This window comes from Scyliorhinus canicula, chromosome 15 (genome assembly GCF_902713615.1).
Source record: "Scyliorhinus canicula chromosome 15, sScyCan1.1, whole genome shotgun sequence".
NCBI lineage: Eukaryota > Metazoa > Chordata > Chondrichthyes > Carcharhiniformes > Scyliorhinidae > Scyliorhinus > Scyliorhinus canicula.
This window is the reverse complement of record NC_052160.1, coordinates 103142980-103163555: the sequence shown is the minus strand read 5'-3', so window position 1 is coordinate 103163555 and position 20576 is coordinate 103142980. Positions and strand designations below refer to the sequence as shown.

Sequence of the window (20576 nt, the reverse complement as noted above, 5' to 3'; positions counted from 1 at the left end):
AAGAGAAGCTGTTCACTGTCAGTGTAGCAGTCAAGGTGCTGCTTTTTGTATGAATGCTCTTCAGCAAGGAATAGAAATGAATTTGCCTTCAGCAGCAGTTTTCAGGCACTTTTAGGTTACATCTTATTTTGATTGCCCCAAATTATTCAACCACTCAATTGTGTTGGAAATATCACAGTTAATTCAACATACCTCTCCTTCTTGGCCGCTACTCAATCTTTCTCTATACTCTTCTGTATCCTGTGCAATTAATGGCTTTTCTTTCTCATCCTGCTTTTCTACATCTTGCTTTTCCTTTTCGTCCTTCTCCTGTTGTTCCCGAGCTCGTCTCTCCGCACGAGATCGACTGAATGTCTTCTCAGCTTCCTGCAGATCTGTTAGTGTTACACCCTAGTTTAACAAAACACATCACACAATTACAAGTGATTCAAATTTGGTTTCAAAAGTGGGCACCAGGGGAAGCACAGTATCACGGACCCGGGTTCAATCCCAGCCGCGGTCATTTTGGTCTGGAGTTTGCACATTCTCCCATGTCTGCATGGGTTTTCACCCCCAAAACCCAAAAAGATGTACAGGTAGATGAATTGGCCTCGTTAAATTGCCCTTTAATTGAAAAAAAGAATTGGGTACTCCAAATTTATAAAAGTGTGCACCAAGGCACTGGGTAAGGCAGTCAAGACTTCAGGTCCAATCAAGAGGAATCAAGTGGAAGGGAAAGGAGCATCCACCTCACTGTCCCTCGCAGGGAGCAGGGATGAGAGGGGACGGTGTAGGACAGCAGGGGGGGGGGGGGAGGGGGGAGAGCGAGAGCGAGAATGATGCAAGAGAGAGCGAGCATGAGAAGGGCGCATAGAGAGAGAGCGCAAGAGAAGGGTTGGTTTAAAAGCAGTGCAATCTTGTCTGAACGCAAGGAAGAGCTAGGAGAGGGGGCAGAGCGAGGCGGGCGGCGGGCAGAGCGAGCGGGCGGCGGGGCACAGAGCGATGCCGGGCCGAGCGGGCGCGGGCAGAGCGAGCGGGCGGCGGGGCAGAGCGAGCGGCGGCGGGCAGAGCGAGCGGTGTGGCGGGGCAGAGCGAGCGCGCGGCGGGGCCAGGCTCTTGCTGAAATGGCCATTGCCTGGCACTTTATTGCATGAAAGTATTAATTTGCCTCAGCTTCAATATTCTCCATGTTTCATTGCAGTCCCGGACTGCTTCAGTAGGGAGTTGCGAATGGATCGGAGAATTATGCAAACATCAGATTACGTCTCCACTTCGAACTTTATGATGGTCATTGCTGAAGCAACTAAGTTGGTTTGACCTAGGACACTGTACTGAGGAACTCCACCAGCAACGTCGTGGGGCTGAGAGAATTACCTCAACAGCTACAGCCATCTTCTTCCATGCTGGTGTGACCCCAGCCATGTGCATTGTTACTGACCCCCAATCGGATGCTCAAGGGCTGGTGCAGACTTGTTGGGCTGAATGGCTTCCTCCTGCACAGTAGGGATTCTATGATTTTTTATTTGGTCAAACGCTTGTTGCCGAGGCAAGTCACTCTCACCTTTGCCTCTGGAATTCAGCTCTTTTGTTCATGTCTGTATCAAGGAAATAATGACATCTGGAGCTGCCCTGGGGTAAACAATTGACAGGGCCTCACCTATGACGCAATGTAACATCCCAGTCAAAAGGATTATGGTCATGGGAAAGTAACTAGGTTTTTAAATTAAACTGACGGTGCAAGTGCGAAGAAAAGATTGCATTCTTGTATAAAGGTTGATATTATGGGAATCACATGCTGTATGTTTACACTTCCAAGGGTGTCAAAACACCCCACAGAATAAAATTTGCAGTGGTGCATTTTGAAATTAACATTTCTGATCTTTAGATTTTGTGTGCAACTCAGCTGACAGAACTGGGTCCTAATTATGGGCAAACCATCTCCCCCTGAACTCTCAAAATAGCTTTCTCAGCATTAAGGGCATGGAGGCTTAGATTCACAGTGGGAAGAAAAAAAAAATTCAGACGGCAATACCCAAAACGCAGGTTAAAAATCATGGCATTCCATAACAGAATTTAAGTTATTCTGACATGTAACATCGTATAGGGCTATGTTTGGGGCTATGCATCAGTTTTTTTTAATTAATGCTGTTTACCACATTCACTACCTTTCTGTGTTGGCACCCTTGCACCTATTATTATTCCTGCATGACCTCAGGGCTGTTTTCATCTTCACAGTTAACCACTGTGGCCTTGACTTTTCTCCTCTCATTCCACAGTTCTTAAATGACACTTCACAAAACATGCCTGTTTTCTAGTTCCATTTTGCCTCGTGTGTAAGATTTACACACTACTGTTATTAGAATTGAGCATAACTGGAATGCCTTTCATTGTTCTGTTAAGAGCTGGAAATGGAGTCGCGCCTGTCAGCCTGGACAGAGACCCGGATTAGGGCAGGGTCAGTAGTTGCTACAACACCTCCTGCAAACAACTTCAGTAAAATGATGGCTTATAAAAGGTTGAGTTTCATTTTGGAACTAGGGAAGGGATGAAGAGTGGCCAGTGGATCTTTTTGAACAAAGAACAAAGAAAATTACAGCACAGGAACAGGCCCTTCGGCCCTCCAAGCCTGCACCGACCATGCTGTCTGTCTTTACTAAACCAGCCTACCCTTCCGGGGACCCTATCCCGCTATTTAAATCCTATTCATGTATTTGTCAAGACCCCCCCTTTAAAAGTCAAGATCGTATCGGCTTTCACCACCTCCCCCGGCAGCGAGTTCCAGGCTCCCTCCACTGTGTAAAAAAAACTTGCCTTGTACATCTCCTTTAAACCTTGCCCCACGCACCTTAAACCTATGCCCCTGGTAATTGACTCTTCCACCTTGGGAAAAAGCTTCTGACTATCCATTTGTCCATGCCCCTCATAACCTTGTAGACTTCTATCAGGTCGCCGCTCAACCTCCGTCGTTCCAGTCAGAACAAACCAAGTTTTTCCAATCACTCCTCATAGCTAATGCCCTCCATACCAGGCAACATCCTGTACCCTCTCCAAAGCCTCAACATCCTTCTGGTAGTGTGGCAACCAGAATTCAACACTATATTCCAAGTGCGGCCTAACTAAGGTTCTATAAAGCTGCAACATGACCTGCCAATTTTTAAACTCCGTGCCCAGGATGATAAAGGCAAGCATACCATATGCATTCTTGACTACCTTCTCCACCTGCCTTGAAGCTTTCAGTGACCTGTACACCCAGGTCCCTCTGCCTATCAATACTCTTAAGGGTTCTGCCGTTTACTGTATATTTCCACCTTTGCCTTCCTCATTGTTTTATTTTCTGTCTTTTTTATATTCCTGTTTGTCATTATTGCTTTTGGGGTCTTAATCTTAATTAATATCTCATATTTTTGTTTCAGTTTTTCTCTTGTTTCTCACTTTATGTTTGATGTGTCATTACTGGCTGTTTGCTCCAGCTTTTTAGTAGAATATATTTTTTGCAGACTTGATTGATTGTTCTTTTAAATGTTACTCACTGATGCTCTAGTTTTTGGTTTGTCAGTCAATTTTCAAGTTTATCTTACCTAATTCCATACTCATCCCCTTAAAATCAGACTTTTTGTATGTATTTACTTTAGCCTCAGGCTTCCTCATCCTTTATCTTAAACCGTATTGTGCTGTGATCACTACTACCTAAATGTTCCCCTGCACTTAACTCTACTATCACTTTTCTTAAATTTTGCTTCAAATTCCTCGGCTTCTCTGAACATCAAGACTATCCTTCTACAATGGATCTCAACACCGAACAGGCGTCGGAGTATGGAGACTGGGAGAATTTCACAGTAACTTCATTGCAGTGTAATGTAAGCCTACTTGTGACAATAATAAAGATTACTACAAGACTCAGCTGCTGTTTCACTGCACAGTGGTTAGGACTGTGGCTTCACAGCTCCAGAGTCCCAGGTCCGATTCCCAGCTTGGGTCACTGTCTGTGTGGAGTCTGCACGTTCTCCCCATGTTTGCTGTGGGTTTTCTTCCAGGTGCTCCGGCTTCCTCCCACAAGTCCTGAAGACGTGCTGTTAGCTGCACTGGACATTCTGAATTCTCCCTCTGTGTACCCGAACAGGCACTGGTGTGGGGCAACTAGAGGATTTTCACAGCAACTTCATCGCTGTGTTAGGTAAGCCTACCTGTGACAATAATAAAGATTATTACATTCTAAAGTAAATTATTTTTGATAGGAATAACATGGAGGAATAATATAAAATAAGAGGGTACAATCCTAAAGGTGGTGCAGGATCAGAGGGATCTGTGTATATCTGCATAAGTGACTGAGGTGGCAGGACAGGTTGTCAGCATGGCTAATGAAACATACAGTATCCATGGCTTTATTAATACGGGCATAGTGTACATGAGTCAAGGTTACGCATTGCACTTGTATAGGACATTAATTTGACTTTAGCAAGAGAACTGAGCGCTGTAATTTAGGAAGGATATGAAAGCATTGGATATTGCAGAAATGATTCAGGAGAAGCAGAGATGGTTTTCCTTGAAAAAAGGTGGACAGGAAATTGATAGAGGTCGCTAGGGAGTAACTGTTCTCATTGTGAAAGGATTGAGAATGAGAGGGAACAGATTTAAGTGATTGGCAAAAATGATACGAAGAAAACTTTTTCACGCAGCGAGTGGTCAAGGTTCTGGAATGAATAGCCTGAGTGCGGTGGAGGCAGTTTAATTGAAGCATTTAAAAGAGAATTAGTTATCTAAAATGAATGTACAAGGTTAGTGAGAAAAGACAGGTGATTGGCACTAAGTGAATCACTCATTCAGAGAGCTGGTGTAGAGAAGATGGGACAAATGGCCTCCTGCACTGTAACATTTGATTGTTTAGTTCTCGAGAGCCAGTGGTCCTGCATGTTACATTGCCTGGGGCCTCTTTATTCTGAGGCCGCAAGAGAGGAAGCCTGTGTGCATCACCACAAGGAAGTACTGATGGAAGACTTGTTGACAGTGAGGCTGCGAACAATTAGGGAGATACTTGTATATTTGGCTCTCTATTTCACATCACTGCTAGCCAGGAGTGTGGGCTGAAAGAGAGAAACAAACTGGCATGCAAAAACAAAAAGCATACTAATTCTCTTCAGCCACGCACTGTATACATATCAACCTGTTGGGACACACACAAGAAAAAGGAACAAACTAAAACTGATGCTTAAAATTAGTGAACAAGTCCAGAATGTGCTGCCATCCAGTGGCTCCCCTGGATATAGTAGCTATAAAGATCTGAGAGCATAGTTTGTCTCTATTCACTTCAGCAGTGTCCCCCAAATGTTTGGTGCCTTAACTGTAGGAGTTGAGAACCAATCCACAGAGAATTCTCCTTGTGTGTGCGACCTATATGATTGGGCCTGTTGAACAACAGCAAGCATATTAAATTCCGATTGCTCAGAATTATCCATTTGACTGTGTTTCTCAATAAATCATTGTCTCTGCTGCAAACTGTCCACAACAGATCAGAATTTACAGTCACAGGGTGATGAAAATCTCTTTTACACAACCAATGCTCCACATGTAAACAATGCAGAGAAGGAGCCTCCAATTCCAGTGGGCCATTAAAATCCTTATTAAACATAATGAATTACTCAGAAAAGCTCCATACAAGGAAAGAGAGCATGTTGAGAGAGAGTAAAGAAAAAAATTGAATGCCTCAGACTCTCCAGGAGTATGATACTTTAAAGATATCACATCCAAGTCAGATACTGTGGTGTTAGAGCAGAATGCCAGAGGGAAAACAGAGTGATCAAGGTTACCTTAAAGCAGGGTCAATAAATAAAGATAGGGTCCAAGTATGCATTCAAAATGTTATCCTTGATAGACTCTATTGACCTGACTACACAGAGTTCAGGTGGATATTGACAGAATCAAGAATTAGGACCTCTAAACGTGTCAAAGTTTTCCAGTGGAATAGTTTTCAGTATTTGTTCATATTTCCCATTCTTAATTGGCCTTCAAATGGTGGTGGGAGTGGTGCGCAGCTTTCTTGAACACTGCAGTCAAATGTGATGCAGAAACACCCACAGTGTTAACCACTGTGCCACCATGCATGCCACCCACTTCTGCCTGAAGGTGGCGGCAAATGCTTCAGCCTCATCTTTTGCACTGATGTGCTGGGTTCCCCTATCCTTTAGGATGGGGATATTTGTGGAGCCTCGTCCATCAGTTGGTTTAATTGCCCACCACCATTCACGGCTGGGTATGGCATGACTGCAGAGATTAGATTTGATTCGTTGGTTATGGGATAACTTACACCCGTCTATTGGTGACTGCTTTGGATGCAAGTAATCTATTGTACCGTAACCAGGTTGAAATTTCATTTTTACGTATGCCTAGTGCTGATCCCAGCATGCCCTCCTGCACTCTTCATTGATTCAGGGTTGATCCCCTGGCCTGATGGCAATGCGAGAGTGGGGGTAAGCCAGGCCATGAAGTGACACATTGTGGTTATATACAATTGCGATGCTGTTGGCCCACATTACCTCATGATGATCATTTTTGAGTGCTAGACATGTTTAAAATCAGTCCCATTAGCATGGTAGTGCCACACAACACGATGGCGATACCCTCATGTGATAGGGAATTATCTTCACCAGGACTGTGTGGTGGTCACTCTCATCAATACTGTCATGGACCGATGCATCTGTGACAGGTAGATTGGTGAGGATGAGGTCAAGCAGGTTCTTCCCTCTTGTTGGTTCCGTCAGTACCTGTTAAAGATGCAATACTCTTTATGACTCAGCCAGCTTGGTCAGTAGTTGGGTCACCCAGCCACACTTGGTGATGGACACTGATGACTTCCACCCAGAGTACATTTTGTGCCCTTGCTACCTTCAGTGCTTCTTCCATGGAGTACTGATTCATCAGCTGAGGGGGATGTTAGGTAGTAACCAGCAGTTGGTTCCTTGCCCATGTTGACCAAATGCCATGACTTCATAGGGCCCAGCATCGATGTTGAGGACTCCCAGGTTAACTCCCTCCTGATTGTATACCACAGTGTAGCTGGTGATGATGTCTGGGACATTTTTCTGTAAACTTTGAATCCCTGAGTGTGGCTATGTTAGGCTGTTGCTTGACTGGTCTGTGGGACAGCACTCCCAATTTTTGGCATAAGCTCCCATATGTTAGAAAGGAGTACTTTGATACGGCTGACTAGGCTGGTTTTGCCATCGACATTTCCAGTGCTTAGATTGATGTTAGATGATCGATCCAGTTTCATTCCTTTTTGCAGACTTTGTAGCAGTTTGATAAGATTGAATGACTTGCTAGGCCATTTCTTCGGGCATTTAAAAGTCAACCACATTACTGTGGATCTGGAGGCAGTTGGCCAGGCCAGGGAAGGACAGCAGATTCCTTCCCAAACCAGAAAGGTTATCACAACAATCGACAATGATTTTGTGGCTACCATTAGACTAGCTTTTTTAAAATTTTCAGATTTTATTAATTTAATTGTAATTCCACTGACTGCTGCCATAGTGGGATATGAACATTTGGCACCCCCCAACCCACAGAATTTTCCCTTTGGCCACAAGTTATAGCCAGAGAATTACTTCCCATACCAACTTGTATTACATAGCATCTTCATGTAATAAACTTCCAAAGGTGGCCCATAGGAATATTGCAAAACAAAGTTTGACTCTGGACCACATAAGAATAGACGATGACCAAAAGTTTGTTTGAGAAGTAGGTTTCAAGGAGCACCTTCCAGGATGAAAATGAGGACCGCAGAAGTCGGGGGGACTTTGGGACTGGCAGAGATTACTAAGATAGGAGAGGGAGTGGGGAGAAGAGGTGGCCATGGAGAGATTTGCAAACAAGGATCACAATCAAGATGTTGCTTGACCAGGAGTCAGTGAGTACAGCATAAGAATGTACTGTCTGCCAAGTCGAGTAAACATAAATTAGCCACGTTACGAGCTTTGCTGATTATCTTACATTCGTTACAAGTGTAGCTGTTAGCACTGATAATTTTCAGCCAGTGCCGCCCAATCGCAGAATCACATCTAACAGCAGACGCCCAAGATTGAACACTTGTTCAGGATTGCCCCACAAGAGGGAGGGTTTCCCTGCCTCTACCCCATCAAATCTTACCATTTATACCACCTCAATTATATTACCCTAAAACGTTTTGGGAACCATTCTCTGGCCACGTTGCGCTCGGGCGAGAGCACAATGCGGCCTGAGAATCCCAGGCGAGCCCTCCGCAGGCTTCCGGGTAGCCTCGCAGGATTCACCCAAGTCCCGAAAGGCACTGGATTCAGAACTATGCCCAAAAGGGGCAGGACCAAACGACACTCACGGAAGTAGAGTGTCATAATCCTACTTAAAGCCTATTCACCTGATATCCATCGGTGTATCTCGATTCTCCGGACTTCCCAGAGAAACTGCAGCTGGGCTCCAATCAGTGCTGGTCCACAAGAACATGGACAAGGTGAAATTGCACCCGGGAGATCATCCGTGGGTGGTCAGGGTCCGTGCAGGATGGCTCCCTGCCCTGCCCCTGGAATGTGGGCACCTTGGCACTGCCCAGCTGGCACCTTGCACTGCCAAGGTGCTCAGGTGGCACTGCCAAGCTGGCTAGAGCACTGTCTGGGTCCAAGGGTGCTAGTGCAAGGGTGCCCGAGTGGCACTGCCAAGGGTCAGGGCCAGAGGGGGGGGGCACACCCATGAAAGGAGGGTGGAAACTGGGAGGTTTGAAGGGTGGGGTTGTGCAGGGCAGGTAAGTAGGGATCTCCGGGAGGTTGGAGGGGTTGATGGGTGGGGTTCTTGGAAGGGAGGGGTGCTATAAGGGGGCTTGGGCGGCCTGAAGGGGGACCCCCAGTGACCCCATAACAGGGATTCCTCACTTGTGGGGTATGGGGTACTGTTCATGTATGTGGGGGTCCCACAAGCTCACTTAGAGATTGGGGCACCCTTTCAAAATGGCAGCCTGATCTCCAGTGCTAGCTAAAAAAAATATAAGTTTGGGCTAAACTGATGATAAACTCCCCAGAGCCTAAAACAGTGACCAAGAGTCACTGAATAGTGGTGGGAAACACCGGCAGAGCTGGCGGGATACTCCTGTGCAAGTGAATATAAATTTATGCAACCAAGGTGGCACAGTGGTTAGCACTGGTACCTCGGTGCCATGGACCAGGGTTTAATTCCTGCCTCGACTATGTGGGATTTGAACGTTCTCCCAATGTCTGCGTGGGTTTCCTCTGGGTACCCCAGTTCCTTCCAGTCCAAAGATGTGCAGGTTATGTGGATTGAGCATGCTAAATTGCCCCTTAAGGTCCAAAGGTGTGCAGGTTAGGAGGAGTTACGGGCGCAGAGGGCCAGGGAGTGGGCCTCTAGGTAGGGTGCATTTCAGAGGGTCAATGCAGATTTGATGGGCCGAATGGCCTCTATCTGCACTGTAGGAAGTCTATGGTTCCATAATCAAATCTTTTAAACGCTATTATTCTGGTGATTTCTTCTGCAAAGTTGTTGGGAATGTTGTTCTTCTTCTTTTCTGTTATCATTGGTCTCACTTATTGCTTCCAAATTTATGCAACCAAGGTGGCACAGTGGTTAGCACTGGTACCTCGGTGCCAGGGACCAGGGTTTAATTCCTGCCTCGACTATGTGGGATTTGAACGTTCTCCCAATGTCTGCGTGGGTTTCCTCTGGGTACCCCAGTTCCTTCCAGTCCAAAGATGTGCAGGTTATGTGGATTGAGCATGCTAAATTGCCCCTTAAGGTCCAAAGGTGTGCAGGTTAGGAGGAGTTACGGGCGCAGAGGGCCAGGGAGTGGGCCTCTAGGTAGGGTGCATTTCAGAGGGTCAATGCAGATTTGATGGGCCGAATGGCCTCTATCTGCACTGTAGGAAGTCTATGGTTCCATAATCAAATCTTTTAAACGCTATTATTCTGGTGATTTCTTCTGCAAAGTTGTTGGGAATGTTGTTCTTCTTCTTTTCTGTTATCATTGGTCTCACTTATTGCTTCCATATTTAAATCCCAGACTATCACATCAAAAATTACTGAAGCTCTTCTGCCCAGTAGCTTTCAACTGCTTCGACGAGGTAGCAGCTATTAACAATGGGTTCATTGCCAATTCCCAATTAGAATTTCTACACCTTTTTCTCACTTGCTTTTTCTACTCACTTTTTCTTCACAAACACTTTCAACTAAACGGGTAAATTCTGGTACAATATTCTAAACTGTTAAAGGTCCATCTCTTCCCCACCTTCAAATCAGCCATATTTTTGTAATATCAGTATCAAGATTTTTTATTAGCTGCCTTCATGAAAAATGAGCTGAAATAGCTTCATCCAAGGTTAAATTTTACAACGGATTATTCTCAGTTCTCAGTCTCACTGCTGAAGGAGTTTTTTCTTCAAAACCAATCGTAATTTGAAAGTAGTAATTTCGCAGGTCAATAAAAAATGGTATAAAATGGCATTAACTTTACAAAAACTGCAAATATAATTCCGAATTTACTTACAAATGTATTTAGTAAATAATTTATTCATATTTCACAGATTAGAAATCTTTATTCAGGAATAAGTTGGCTTTTCAAGTAATCATGGTAAATAGCTGGTGATAGCTAACAAATTTATACTTTTAATTACTGTGCAAACACAGTTGTGTGGGTTTTCATTCTTTAAAATCAGTTAAACTTTTTTTTGCCAGGTTAAGTACTTGCCAAAGATTAATCTCCAGATATAACTCAAATTTACATTTTTGCAGCTCCACGTCTCAACTGCATAAGCCATAATACTTTATACATCTGTTTTTTGTGTTTAAAACTCTAAACATAAAAATTCAGTAAATTACAAACTTAACTGCTTTAACTGAGTTGACAGGCAAGCCACAGTGACCAAAACACTGATGAGGTTGAAATTGAGTAGCAGATTTTAAGTTCTTGATCAAAAAGATCAATGTGATTGTCAGTATCCACACTTCAGGCATACAAAAATGCCCAGATATCAAAACATAACATAGGCCTCCAAAGTCAGTTTTAGCATTTATAAAGTAAATGAATTGTTTTGTAATTTGGGAGTAGTAAAAATTAACAGCAAGGCGTAGCATGGGTGACAATGAACCTCAAATGAATCTGGAGAAGAGCTTGAATTCATTGGTTTAAAAAAAGTATAATTTTGGGGTGGAAAGAAAATTAGTTATTCCTTACTTGTTTTAAGTCCTCATTATAAGCAAATTTCCACTTTCGCATTTGCTGATGTAAAGTTTCAAATAAATATTTATTCTTTTTTTCCCCAATCAGTATTCACATTGAAGCTTTGGCTTCAAGTCGTAAGAATACAATGGTCGGAGAAAAAAATTGAACTATTTTCTCCAAGATCAAAATAAACTCAATTCCGCCTTTGTCATAAATTAATCAACAATCCAATTAAAGCTATAAAATAAACACATTTGAAATTCATGATACAAGTGATTATGTTTGTGTGTGTATTTCTTTTTCCAATTGGTAATGGACCAGAAGTAAGAATCCAAATAATTTTAACTTTCCGGTACTGAACAATCGAGGAGAATCAATTTCTAACTTTGAATGACTAAAAATTAAAATTCTGTAATGCCACTGACCTGAGTTGATCTTCTTGTCTGCCTGGCCTGCCTGGATCGAGCTTTCCTCTGTGATTCCGCTTCCTCATCTCGGACAGGAGTGAGATAGGACCTGAAATACGTCAGCACAGTGAAAGTTTTTTTCTGGAAATGGACTGCAACAGGCAGGTGATTCTAAGAGGTTAGCATGAATGACAACATCTATTTTTCCAGTGCAGCTCTGAAATCACTGCTAATATTCAAAACTGCAGTAACTGACAAAGAATTTTACGTGATTGGATTGAAAAACCATGTATTTGAATATACAAGCCTTCATAACAGTTTATTTTTTGCTGATAGTGTAACAGAAACTAATAACTTAATTCATTGCTAAAACAAATAATAACAGTACCTACAGATTACATCACATCTACCATTAAAGTAATTCACTATTCTACCCAAAGAAAATATTTGTTAGCATTATCAAGACCAGTTTCACTTCATGCAAACCACTTCTATATCTAGAAAGTACAAGCTTTTAGGATAACTACAACTTCTTTGAAGTTTAAGGTTTAAGAGAAGCTGTTGTGAATTGAAATGGACTTCATTGTTCAATTGTCCCCTTTCAGCTATAAAACACGTAGCAATCCTAGTTCACAAAGTAAAATAGAGAAGATACCTCTTCACTCAGAATTGCATCTTACTTTCAAGGTCAGAAAAAAACTACAATTACAGAAAGATGCTTCTTCACAGCAGACTGCAGGAACTAAGTATAGTTTCAGCAAAAGTAAACCAAACCCTTGCATTATGCTAGATGCCTTGGCTCGGAGTGAGGAATAACTATGAATACTGCAACTCTGCAGGAAGTGATATCACTGACAACCTTTGTCACACTTATTTAACCTGATGTGGAGATGCCGGCGTTGGACTGGGGTGAGCACAGTAAGAAGTCTTACAACACCAGGTTAAAGTCCAACAGGTTTGTTTCAAACACGAGCTTTGGGGAAATTGACCATTTTTATTTAACCTGGAGTAACTTCACTGTAAAACCACCCATTTTACATTAACCGATTCAAGCAGCTTTGCACATTGCTGTATTGGTATTTTGTTTGGACACTTTTTATACACATAGGATGAAATATTTTCATAGTTCGAAAGCCAAACAGAAACATGGTGAAAAACATAACTGAAATATAACATTGTCCTTTGTATCGAGTTAAGAGTTTAATTAAGAAATCAGACTTGACGGAATCGGAGAGACTGTAGCACATAGTTTAAAATATTAAAAATCAAGTTTGGATAACAAACTTCAATAATTCCAATATATTTTCAATGGCAAAAAACTTTAATCCACTTGTCCTTGCAAAGATCAACTCTGAAAATCCTGGTTAGCTACAAACCAAAACTTTGGTAGACTCGGATTTGTGACAATATTTTAGCATTCAAGTGCCCACTACATCAGATAATTATATTAAGTGGACATTCCGCCAATACACAATTACTGGTTGGTGCTGCAGAAGTCTTACACAGTTGATCAAATTGGCACAAGCCTTATCTGTGGAAGATTAGTTTAGGACTGTTAGCAAAGCCTTTTATAGTAAGGTGACACCGAACTGCACACTTGTCAGTAACAGAACTGAATGACATTCCAATCTTGAGAGTATCCAGCTTGCATTTGCACATCCATATGAGGAAAGGTCAGTATCCAATAGAAGAATGAATTCCTGAGTGACAATTTACATCAAGCCTTTATCAGTGTCATCTGCCATCCAAGATTCCAGTACCAATTTCAAAAATCACGGATGGCATCACACAAACAGAAAATGTCTAAACAAATATTTCTGTTGAATGCAAAACAACCGTAAAGTTAATTCATTTCAAAAAGCAAAGGAAAAAACCCTAGATGTGCTCCCACAAATGCAATTTCACTGAGGTCACAAAATGTTCACCTAAAAATGTTAGCACTATGGGGCCCAGACAGCACCCAAGCATGAAGTAAATTGCTAATATCCAAAAAAAAAACTCAATGTAGTTTAGAAGGATGGGGAGGGTTGTCCTCATTGAAACTTAAGAGTACTGAGGCACCAAATAGAGTGGACATGGAGATGATGTTTCCACTAGTAGGAGAGACTAGAACCCAAGGGCACAGCCTCAGGCTGAAGGAACGATACTTTAAAATTGACATGAGGAGGAATTTCTTCAGCACGAGGGCGATGAATCTGTGGAACTCATTGCCGCAGAAAGCTCTGGAGGCCAAGTCACTGTGTCTTAAGACAGAGATAGACAGGTTCCTGAGTAATAGGGCGATCAGGGGTTACGGAGAGAAGGCAGGAGAATGGGGATGAGAAACAGATCAGCCATGATCGAATGGCGGAGCAGACTTGCTGGGCCGAATGGCTAATTCTGCTCCTATATCTCTATCTTATGATACACTACTTGTTTTCTCCGAATCATAGTAAAAAACCCTACTTAACAGATTACTATATTCTCTGTCATTGCTATATTCTCTGTCATAGTAGTAAAACAGTCCCTTTAAAATGTTTAACGTAATTTTAGATATTAATGTAGGAGGGTTGATCAGTAAGTTTGGGGATGATACAAAAATTGATGGGGTGGTAAATAGTGAGGAGGATAGCTTTCGATTACAGGAAGATACAGATGGGCTGGTCAGAAGGGCTGATCAGTGGCAAATGGAATTCAATACTGATAAGTATGAGGTGATGGTCTTGGGAAAGACAAAAGGCAAGGTACTATATGATAAAACGGCAGGACCCTGGGAAGCACCGGGGATCAGAGGGATCTTGTATGCATGTACACCCACCCCTTTAGGTTGCAGAGCAGGTGGATAGTGGTTAAGAAGGCATATAGTACAATTGCCTTTATTAGCCAAGGCATGGAGTTTAAAAACAGGGAGGTTATGCTGGAACTGTATAAAATGTTGGTTAGGCCACAGCGATAGCATTGCATGCAGTTCTGGAATCCACAATATAGGAGGGATGTCATAGCACTGAAAAGGGTGCAGAGGAAATTTATCAGGATGTTGCCTGAGCTGGAAAGTTTTAGTTATGAAGAGAGATTGAGATTAGACTTGGATTGTTTTCCTTGGAGCTCAGGAGACTCCCCCCTGGGGCGGGGGGGGGGGGGGGGCTAGAGTAGTGGAGGCAGAAATCCGTATAACATTTAAGAAGTATTTAGATGTGCACTTGCGAACCCAAGGCATAAAAAAACTCTGGGCCATGTGCTGGAAAATGGGATTCAAATAGTTAGATAACTGTTTTTGAATGGTGCAGATGCCATGGCCCAAAGGGCCTTTTCTGTGCTATATGATTCAATAACTCTATAACTGATTATCTGTATTTAGAGGTACAAATAGTTATTCATGAAGGCCCATCTTCTCAACTTTTCCCCTTGCCTGAGATGTAGTCATCCTCAGATTAAATCACCATCAGTCGGTTCTCCCCGTCAAAGGGGAAAGCAGCCTATGGTCATCTGGGGCTATGGCAACTTTATCTCACCTTACGAGTGGAAAATTGGTTTTCCATTTGCATCAGATGCATAAATGAATACAATAAAATGGTTTCATGTGACTTGCAAGAAACAAGTTTTGCAGATATTCTGATTAACTCCAAAAAGCATCATTCCCGATTGCACTCATCATACTGAAATACTTAATTGAAGGTATTGTATTTAGAATTATTAAATAAGCTTAGTGAAGAAGGACCTGCAAGGGTTTGAGGATTACTGATTATTGTTCCTGAATGTTCAGCTAACTGATGCAAAGTTGTAAATATCAGAATAAAAATTTTAACGGCTACTCTCAAGGGTTACTCCCAACAGCCTGGCCAACATTCGTCCCTCAACCAACATCAGAGACTCTGACAATTCATTGATTAGCTGTTTTTTGGATATTGTGCAGAAATTGGCTACCAGAGTTCCCTATATAGCAATCTTGACCAAATGCCAGAAGCAATCAACTCAACTGTCTGTCACATGGATTAGGACAGAGGACGGGATAAAGTCGCTTTATGATTAGGTTTGTTCTCTCATGGGGAACAGTGGTTAGCACAACTGCCTCATGGTAGGCATGGTAGATAGGTTCAATCCTGGCCCTGGGTCACAGTCTGTGTGGAGCATGCACACTCTCCCCGTGTTTGTGTGGGTTTCGACCCATAAACCCAAAAATGTGCAAGATAGGTGGATTGGCCATGCTACATTGCCCCTTAATTGGAAAAATGAATTAGGTACTCTAAATTTATTTTAAAAAAGGTTTGTTCTCCTCTAAAATGTAAAACAGTAGTCTGTGTCACATACCACTGAAGTAAATTTAGTCTTAAAAAATTGAACTGCAGTTACATTTGAATTGTGTCATATTCAAAGATTACATTATATTTCATGTAATTTTAAATAAAATGCACGATGTTTTCAAATTCCTTTCTTGCATTTTCCTAGAATTGACAATTGTCTGCATGAAAATTTGATAGTGGACATTTCAGGGGGGCTTACTGATGTGGGTAATATATAGCTGAAGGTCTTTAAAGAGATAGGACAGATACTGGAGCAAACACTTTCAATAGTTTGAAGTTAGGGCTGTTTCCTGAAATCGGAAGTTAACAATGTAGAACTAAGTAGCTCCAGGGCCATTAGTCCAACATCAGTAACAGGGAAGATCTTCAAGGGAATTATTAGGGATGAAATCCATGTCCATTTTGGTGACAATAAGAACATCCACCACATCTTCTGGAAAAAAGTAATATCTAGCCAGGTTCACTTAATTTTTGGAAATAATTCACTAGTTAGTGGATATGGGCCATTGTTATCTACCTGGATTCACATGCTATCTCATCACTGGCTTTGAAAAAAAACATCTGTACAAAAATAGAATCATATGGAATTGGAAGTAATCAACAATGGTGGGGTTAAAAATTGACTGAACGCTTGAAGGCAGAAAACAGTTGTTTTGAATGTGGGGCTACTTGAAAACCAGCATACTGAAGGAATCATTGTGATGACCTTTACTATATACTATTTTTATTGGATGATCCAGGTACAAGTGTATTGGGGAATGACCCATAAGTTTGTGAATGGTACTAAAATATTGGACGGACTGGATTTCTTCATAGAGCTGGCAAAACTTGATGGGCCAAATGACTTTATATGCAGCTCCTTTTGACTTTGCAAGCACAGATAGCAGTAGAAAATTCAATACTTTTTGACTGCATCAAACAGTCTTCATGGAAACGATGATCAAAAGTAATTCTCAGATTGTACCATGGCTAAACGTCAATATATACTAGAAAACGTTAATATATACTAGAAAATGTTGACTGTTTTGGATACTCAGACAGTGCTTTGTCAACATTGCTGAATTTGGCTTTCTACACTGAATTCTTCTAGTTCCTCTGCTAATTCAAATTCTTCAAATCCTCTTATCTATCTGGCATAATCTTGACAAGCATATGCATTTTTAAAAAGTACGAACACTATGTCCAATTTGAAATGTGAAAGGGGTGGGGAATACAAAACATTACCATTAACAGAAAGCGCAAGAACATTATTGGAAAAAATAATTGCCCAAAGGATAGAAAAAAAAGTCACTGAAATATATTCCTCAAAAAAAAACTGGCAATTGGACTAGCTGTAAGGCAAAGAAATGGTTCGCAATGCCCAGGTAAAACAATGAAGCTGCACGGAAGGAGAATATGTTAGGTTCCAGGGTCCCAGAGACATCAACAGGCTTCTGCAAAAAAATCATAATTTAGAAATGGGCAATATCATGTGGAAATTAAGAAAATTATTCAATTTTATGAGTTTGTTTTAAATTTTTATTTATTGCTGGCTCTGAAATAAAGTCAGAAACTGGAACCACTTTGGAAAAAACTTGTCACATAATTAGTTGAAATTGCAGCCGGTACATCAACTCACCTTTAATTCAACAAAATAATTGTTCAATTGTTTTTTGAGCTAATGAGAGTGACATATTATTCCTTCCACAGATTCAATGCATTACTTCAAAAGATTTTTAATTATTTAAGCAGATATTTCAAGTTAATTTGAATGAACAAAATGGAGTTAATTAAAAGTACTCAGCATAAAGCTGGGCATTGTTAAGTGTGGATGAGATTAATAAAATAGCATACATCTTGGGGCTCTACTTTTTCTTCCCTCTTTAATACCATGTCTACTATTGATCATTAATTTTTGTACACCAGTTAAAATAAAGTTGAGATATTTTAATATTCCTAATTAAAGAAAATTAAGTTTCTGTGACTTACTTATTTAGACTTAGATGTCCATATGCTTTTTAAAAAATGCAATTACAGAGGACCTTTCAGTGTCAGGATGTTTCATAGCATTTTACAGCCAATTGAGCACTTTTAAATATGGTCACTGCTGTAACATATCAAAGAGAGCAGTCAATAGTAAGTCGCACAGAAAACAATGTTACCAAGCAGATCATCTATTTTAAGTGTTGGCCTGAGCACCAGGGAGAACATCTCCGCTCTTCTCAAAATTGGACAGTGGAATATTTTATATCCACCTAATATACATTAAAAGACAAGCTGCGAATAACAGACATTTAATCCCCACTAAATACGTTCTTGGTGAGTATCCACTAGTTCTGCATCTTTCGCAAGAATCCATCTCCACAAAGGATGTATTTATTCTGCTTCCCTTCTTCTGTTCCCCGTCAGTAACCATGCCGAGGAGCAGATTATAGAAAAAACATCAACTTTCAACTTGGGTATAAAGTTCCAGATTGGCGTGCAATCAAAAAGTAACAAGTTCCTTGATGATGCTTGCAGACACTTGGAGACCTCTACATTCTGACATACTTGTTTCTTAAAAATGAATTTTCCATGTTTTTAAATGAGTTGAAGACTGTTACTTTCTGGAATGGCTAAGAAACATATCTTGTGTTTTATGAAGTAAACTAATGACCAAAAGTATTGTTGAAAAAGTGATATGCTATCAAATGCACTCAGAAGAAATGCTGGATTTCCAAAGGGAGCAGCAATTTATGCTGTATGAGAAAAGGGTGCAGATTGGCTCTCACTAACATTTTCATTAGTTTCCATGAGAAATGTGTTTTTGATACAATGACCACTAACCTCCTTGTCCTTGCAGATTTCCGATATATAGATAGTTCTTTGTCGGAATCTGCAACTGCATCTACAAAGTCCCTTACACACTTTAATGTGCTCTATCCTGGGTTCACATTTGAAGCATGCTAGTTGAAAAATACACTAATGGGTTCTCTACTACTGTCTAGAGCAAGCCTACTTTCACTGATCAATATATGTGATCAAAATTGTGACAGTTCCATGTGTATAAGATATGGCCCAAGCCATTTTCTGACTGCTAGCATGACACCGAAAAAAGGTGCATCAAAGCCACCTTGTGGGACAATTACTACCCTCATCATTGCCCGCTGTGTATCGTGCATACTGAAGAATGGGCCTAAGGCCACAACTTTCAAGCATCAAAAGAGCCCAGTCTGAGAAATTTGAGCAACAGATGAAGCTAGACATTTCACACTGCTACTACGCAGTACCAATAGTGGTACTTACCATGAACAGAATGCTGCCAGACCGCCAAAAAGGCATTTGTCCACCACACAAATGAGTAACGTGGCATATGAATTTCAGTGCCACTACAATGCCAGGTACATAGGCCGTACATCCCAATAACTGGTGTATTGTATCAAACAGAACCTTCCTTTGGCTGATGCAATAAACAGTTCAGAACACACTCAACCAGCCCCTGCTTGCAAAATTGAAACAATGTGTAACATACGTGCAATTACGAGATTGGACAGCACTTGCTGAACAATGACAAGTTTGCTAAGAATTACACTACCAACCAATTTAAGATCATCGGTCGGACTTGCAATTTGGCTCACTTCTGGTTGCTGGAGGCGCATATATTCATATGCAGGGATTCGGTAGCTGAATGCAAAAAGAACATGTTCAGGCATTTCAACTTTTTTTGAAGCAAACAAAAATATGGGGTCAATAGTTCCCTGGTGCATTCTTGATGATGATGCCTCAACCAAAGTTGACCTGCCAATCAATCAGCATCCTTTCTTTGTGCAGTATAGATATTGCACCCTCCGAAATTTGGCATTCTCGAGTTTGTCCTGTTGGCTGTGTGTCTTTTTCTCCCCCCAATAATAGTCTATTTGTGGAAAACACAATACAGGTATAAAATTTCCTGTGACCAAATTGCTAACTAGGACAGCAATGTGGAACATTCACAATTACATAAAGCGCCAAGACTAATAATGGAATATCACATGGCTGACCAGACCCTCCGCTATCTGAGGTGGACTGCATCAGGCAATAGGAGCACTACAAATAAAATGTTCTGACCGCATGAAGCAAGACCTGAACAACATTCAGGTTTGGATTGATAAGTGGAAAGTAACCACCAGCAATGACCATCACCAACAAGATGGAATCTAACCCCCCCACCCCCCCCCCCCCTCTTGACATTCAATGGTATTATCATCGCTGAATCCCCCACAATCAACATCATAAGGGTTACCATTGGCCAGAAACTGAACTGGACAATCTATATAAATGCTGTGGCTACAAGAGTAAGTCAAAGGCTAGGAATCCTGCAGCAGACAACTCACCTACAGACTCCACAAAGCCTGTCCACCATGTACAAGGCACAAGTCAGGTGTGTGATGGAATACTCTCCACTTGCCAGGATAAGTGCATCTCCAACAACACTCACAAAGCTCAACATTATTCAGGACAAAGCACAAGGCTTGAATGGCACCCCATCCACCACCTTAAACATTCACTCCCTCCACACTGATGCAAAATGTCAGCAGTGTACACCATCTATAAGATGCACTGCAGGACTTCACCAAGGCTCCTTCAACAGTACCTTCAAAACCTGAAACATCTACCACCCACCAAACTGCAAAATTCTGGTGCTAGAGTTCAAAGACAATTCATCCAACAGCCACTAACAGGTGTAGGAGAGATTAGTATTTCAAGCAAAAGAATAAGGAA

At 41.5% G+C, this 20576-nt stretch overlaps 1 protein-coding gene across 2 annotated transcripts in view; it reads right to left on the bottom strand.

Moving 5' to 3' along the window:
• The window catches only part of LOC119979063 (protein phosphatase 1 regulatory subunit 12A-like), a 264490-nt gene that overhangs the window by 100656 nt on the left and 143258 nt on the right, over window positions 1-20576 (bottom strand). For both annotated transcript variants that reach the window (XM_038821045.1, XM_038821046.1), the window contains 2 exons: window positions 11596-11686; window positions 193-390 (listed from right to left, as the gene is read on the bottom strand). In XM_038821045.1, coding sequence (XP_038676973.1) covers window positions 193-390; window positions 11596-11686 — 289 coding nt within the window. The remainder of the gene's footprint in view (window positions 1-192; window positions 391-11595; window positions 11687-20576) is intronic.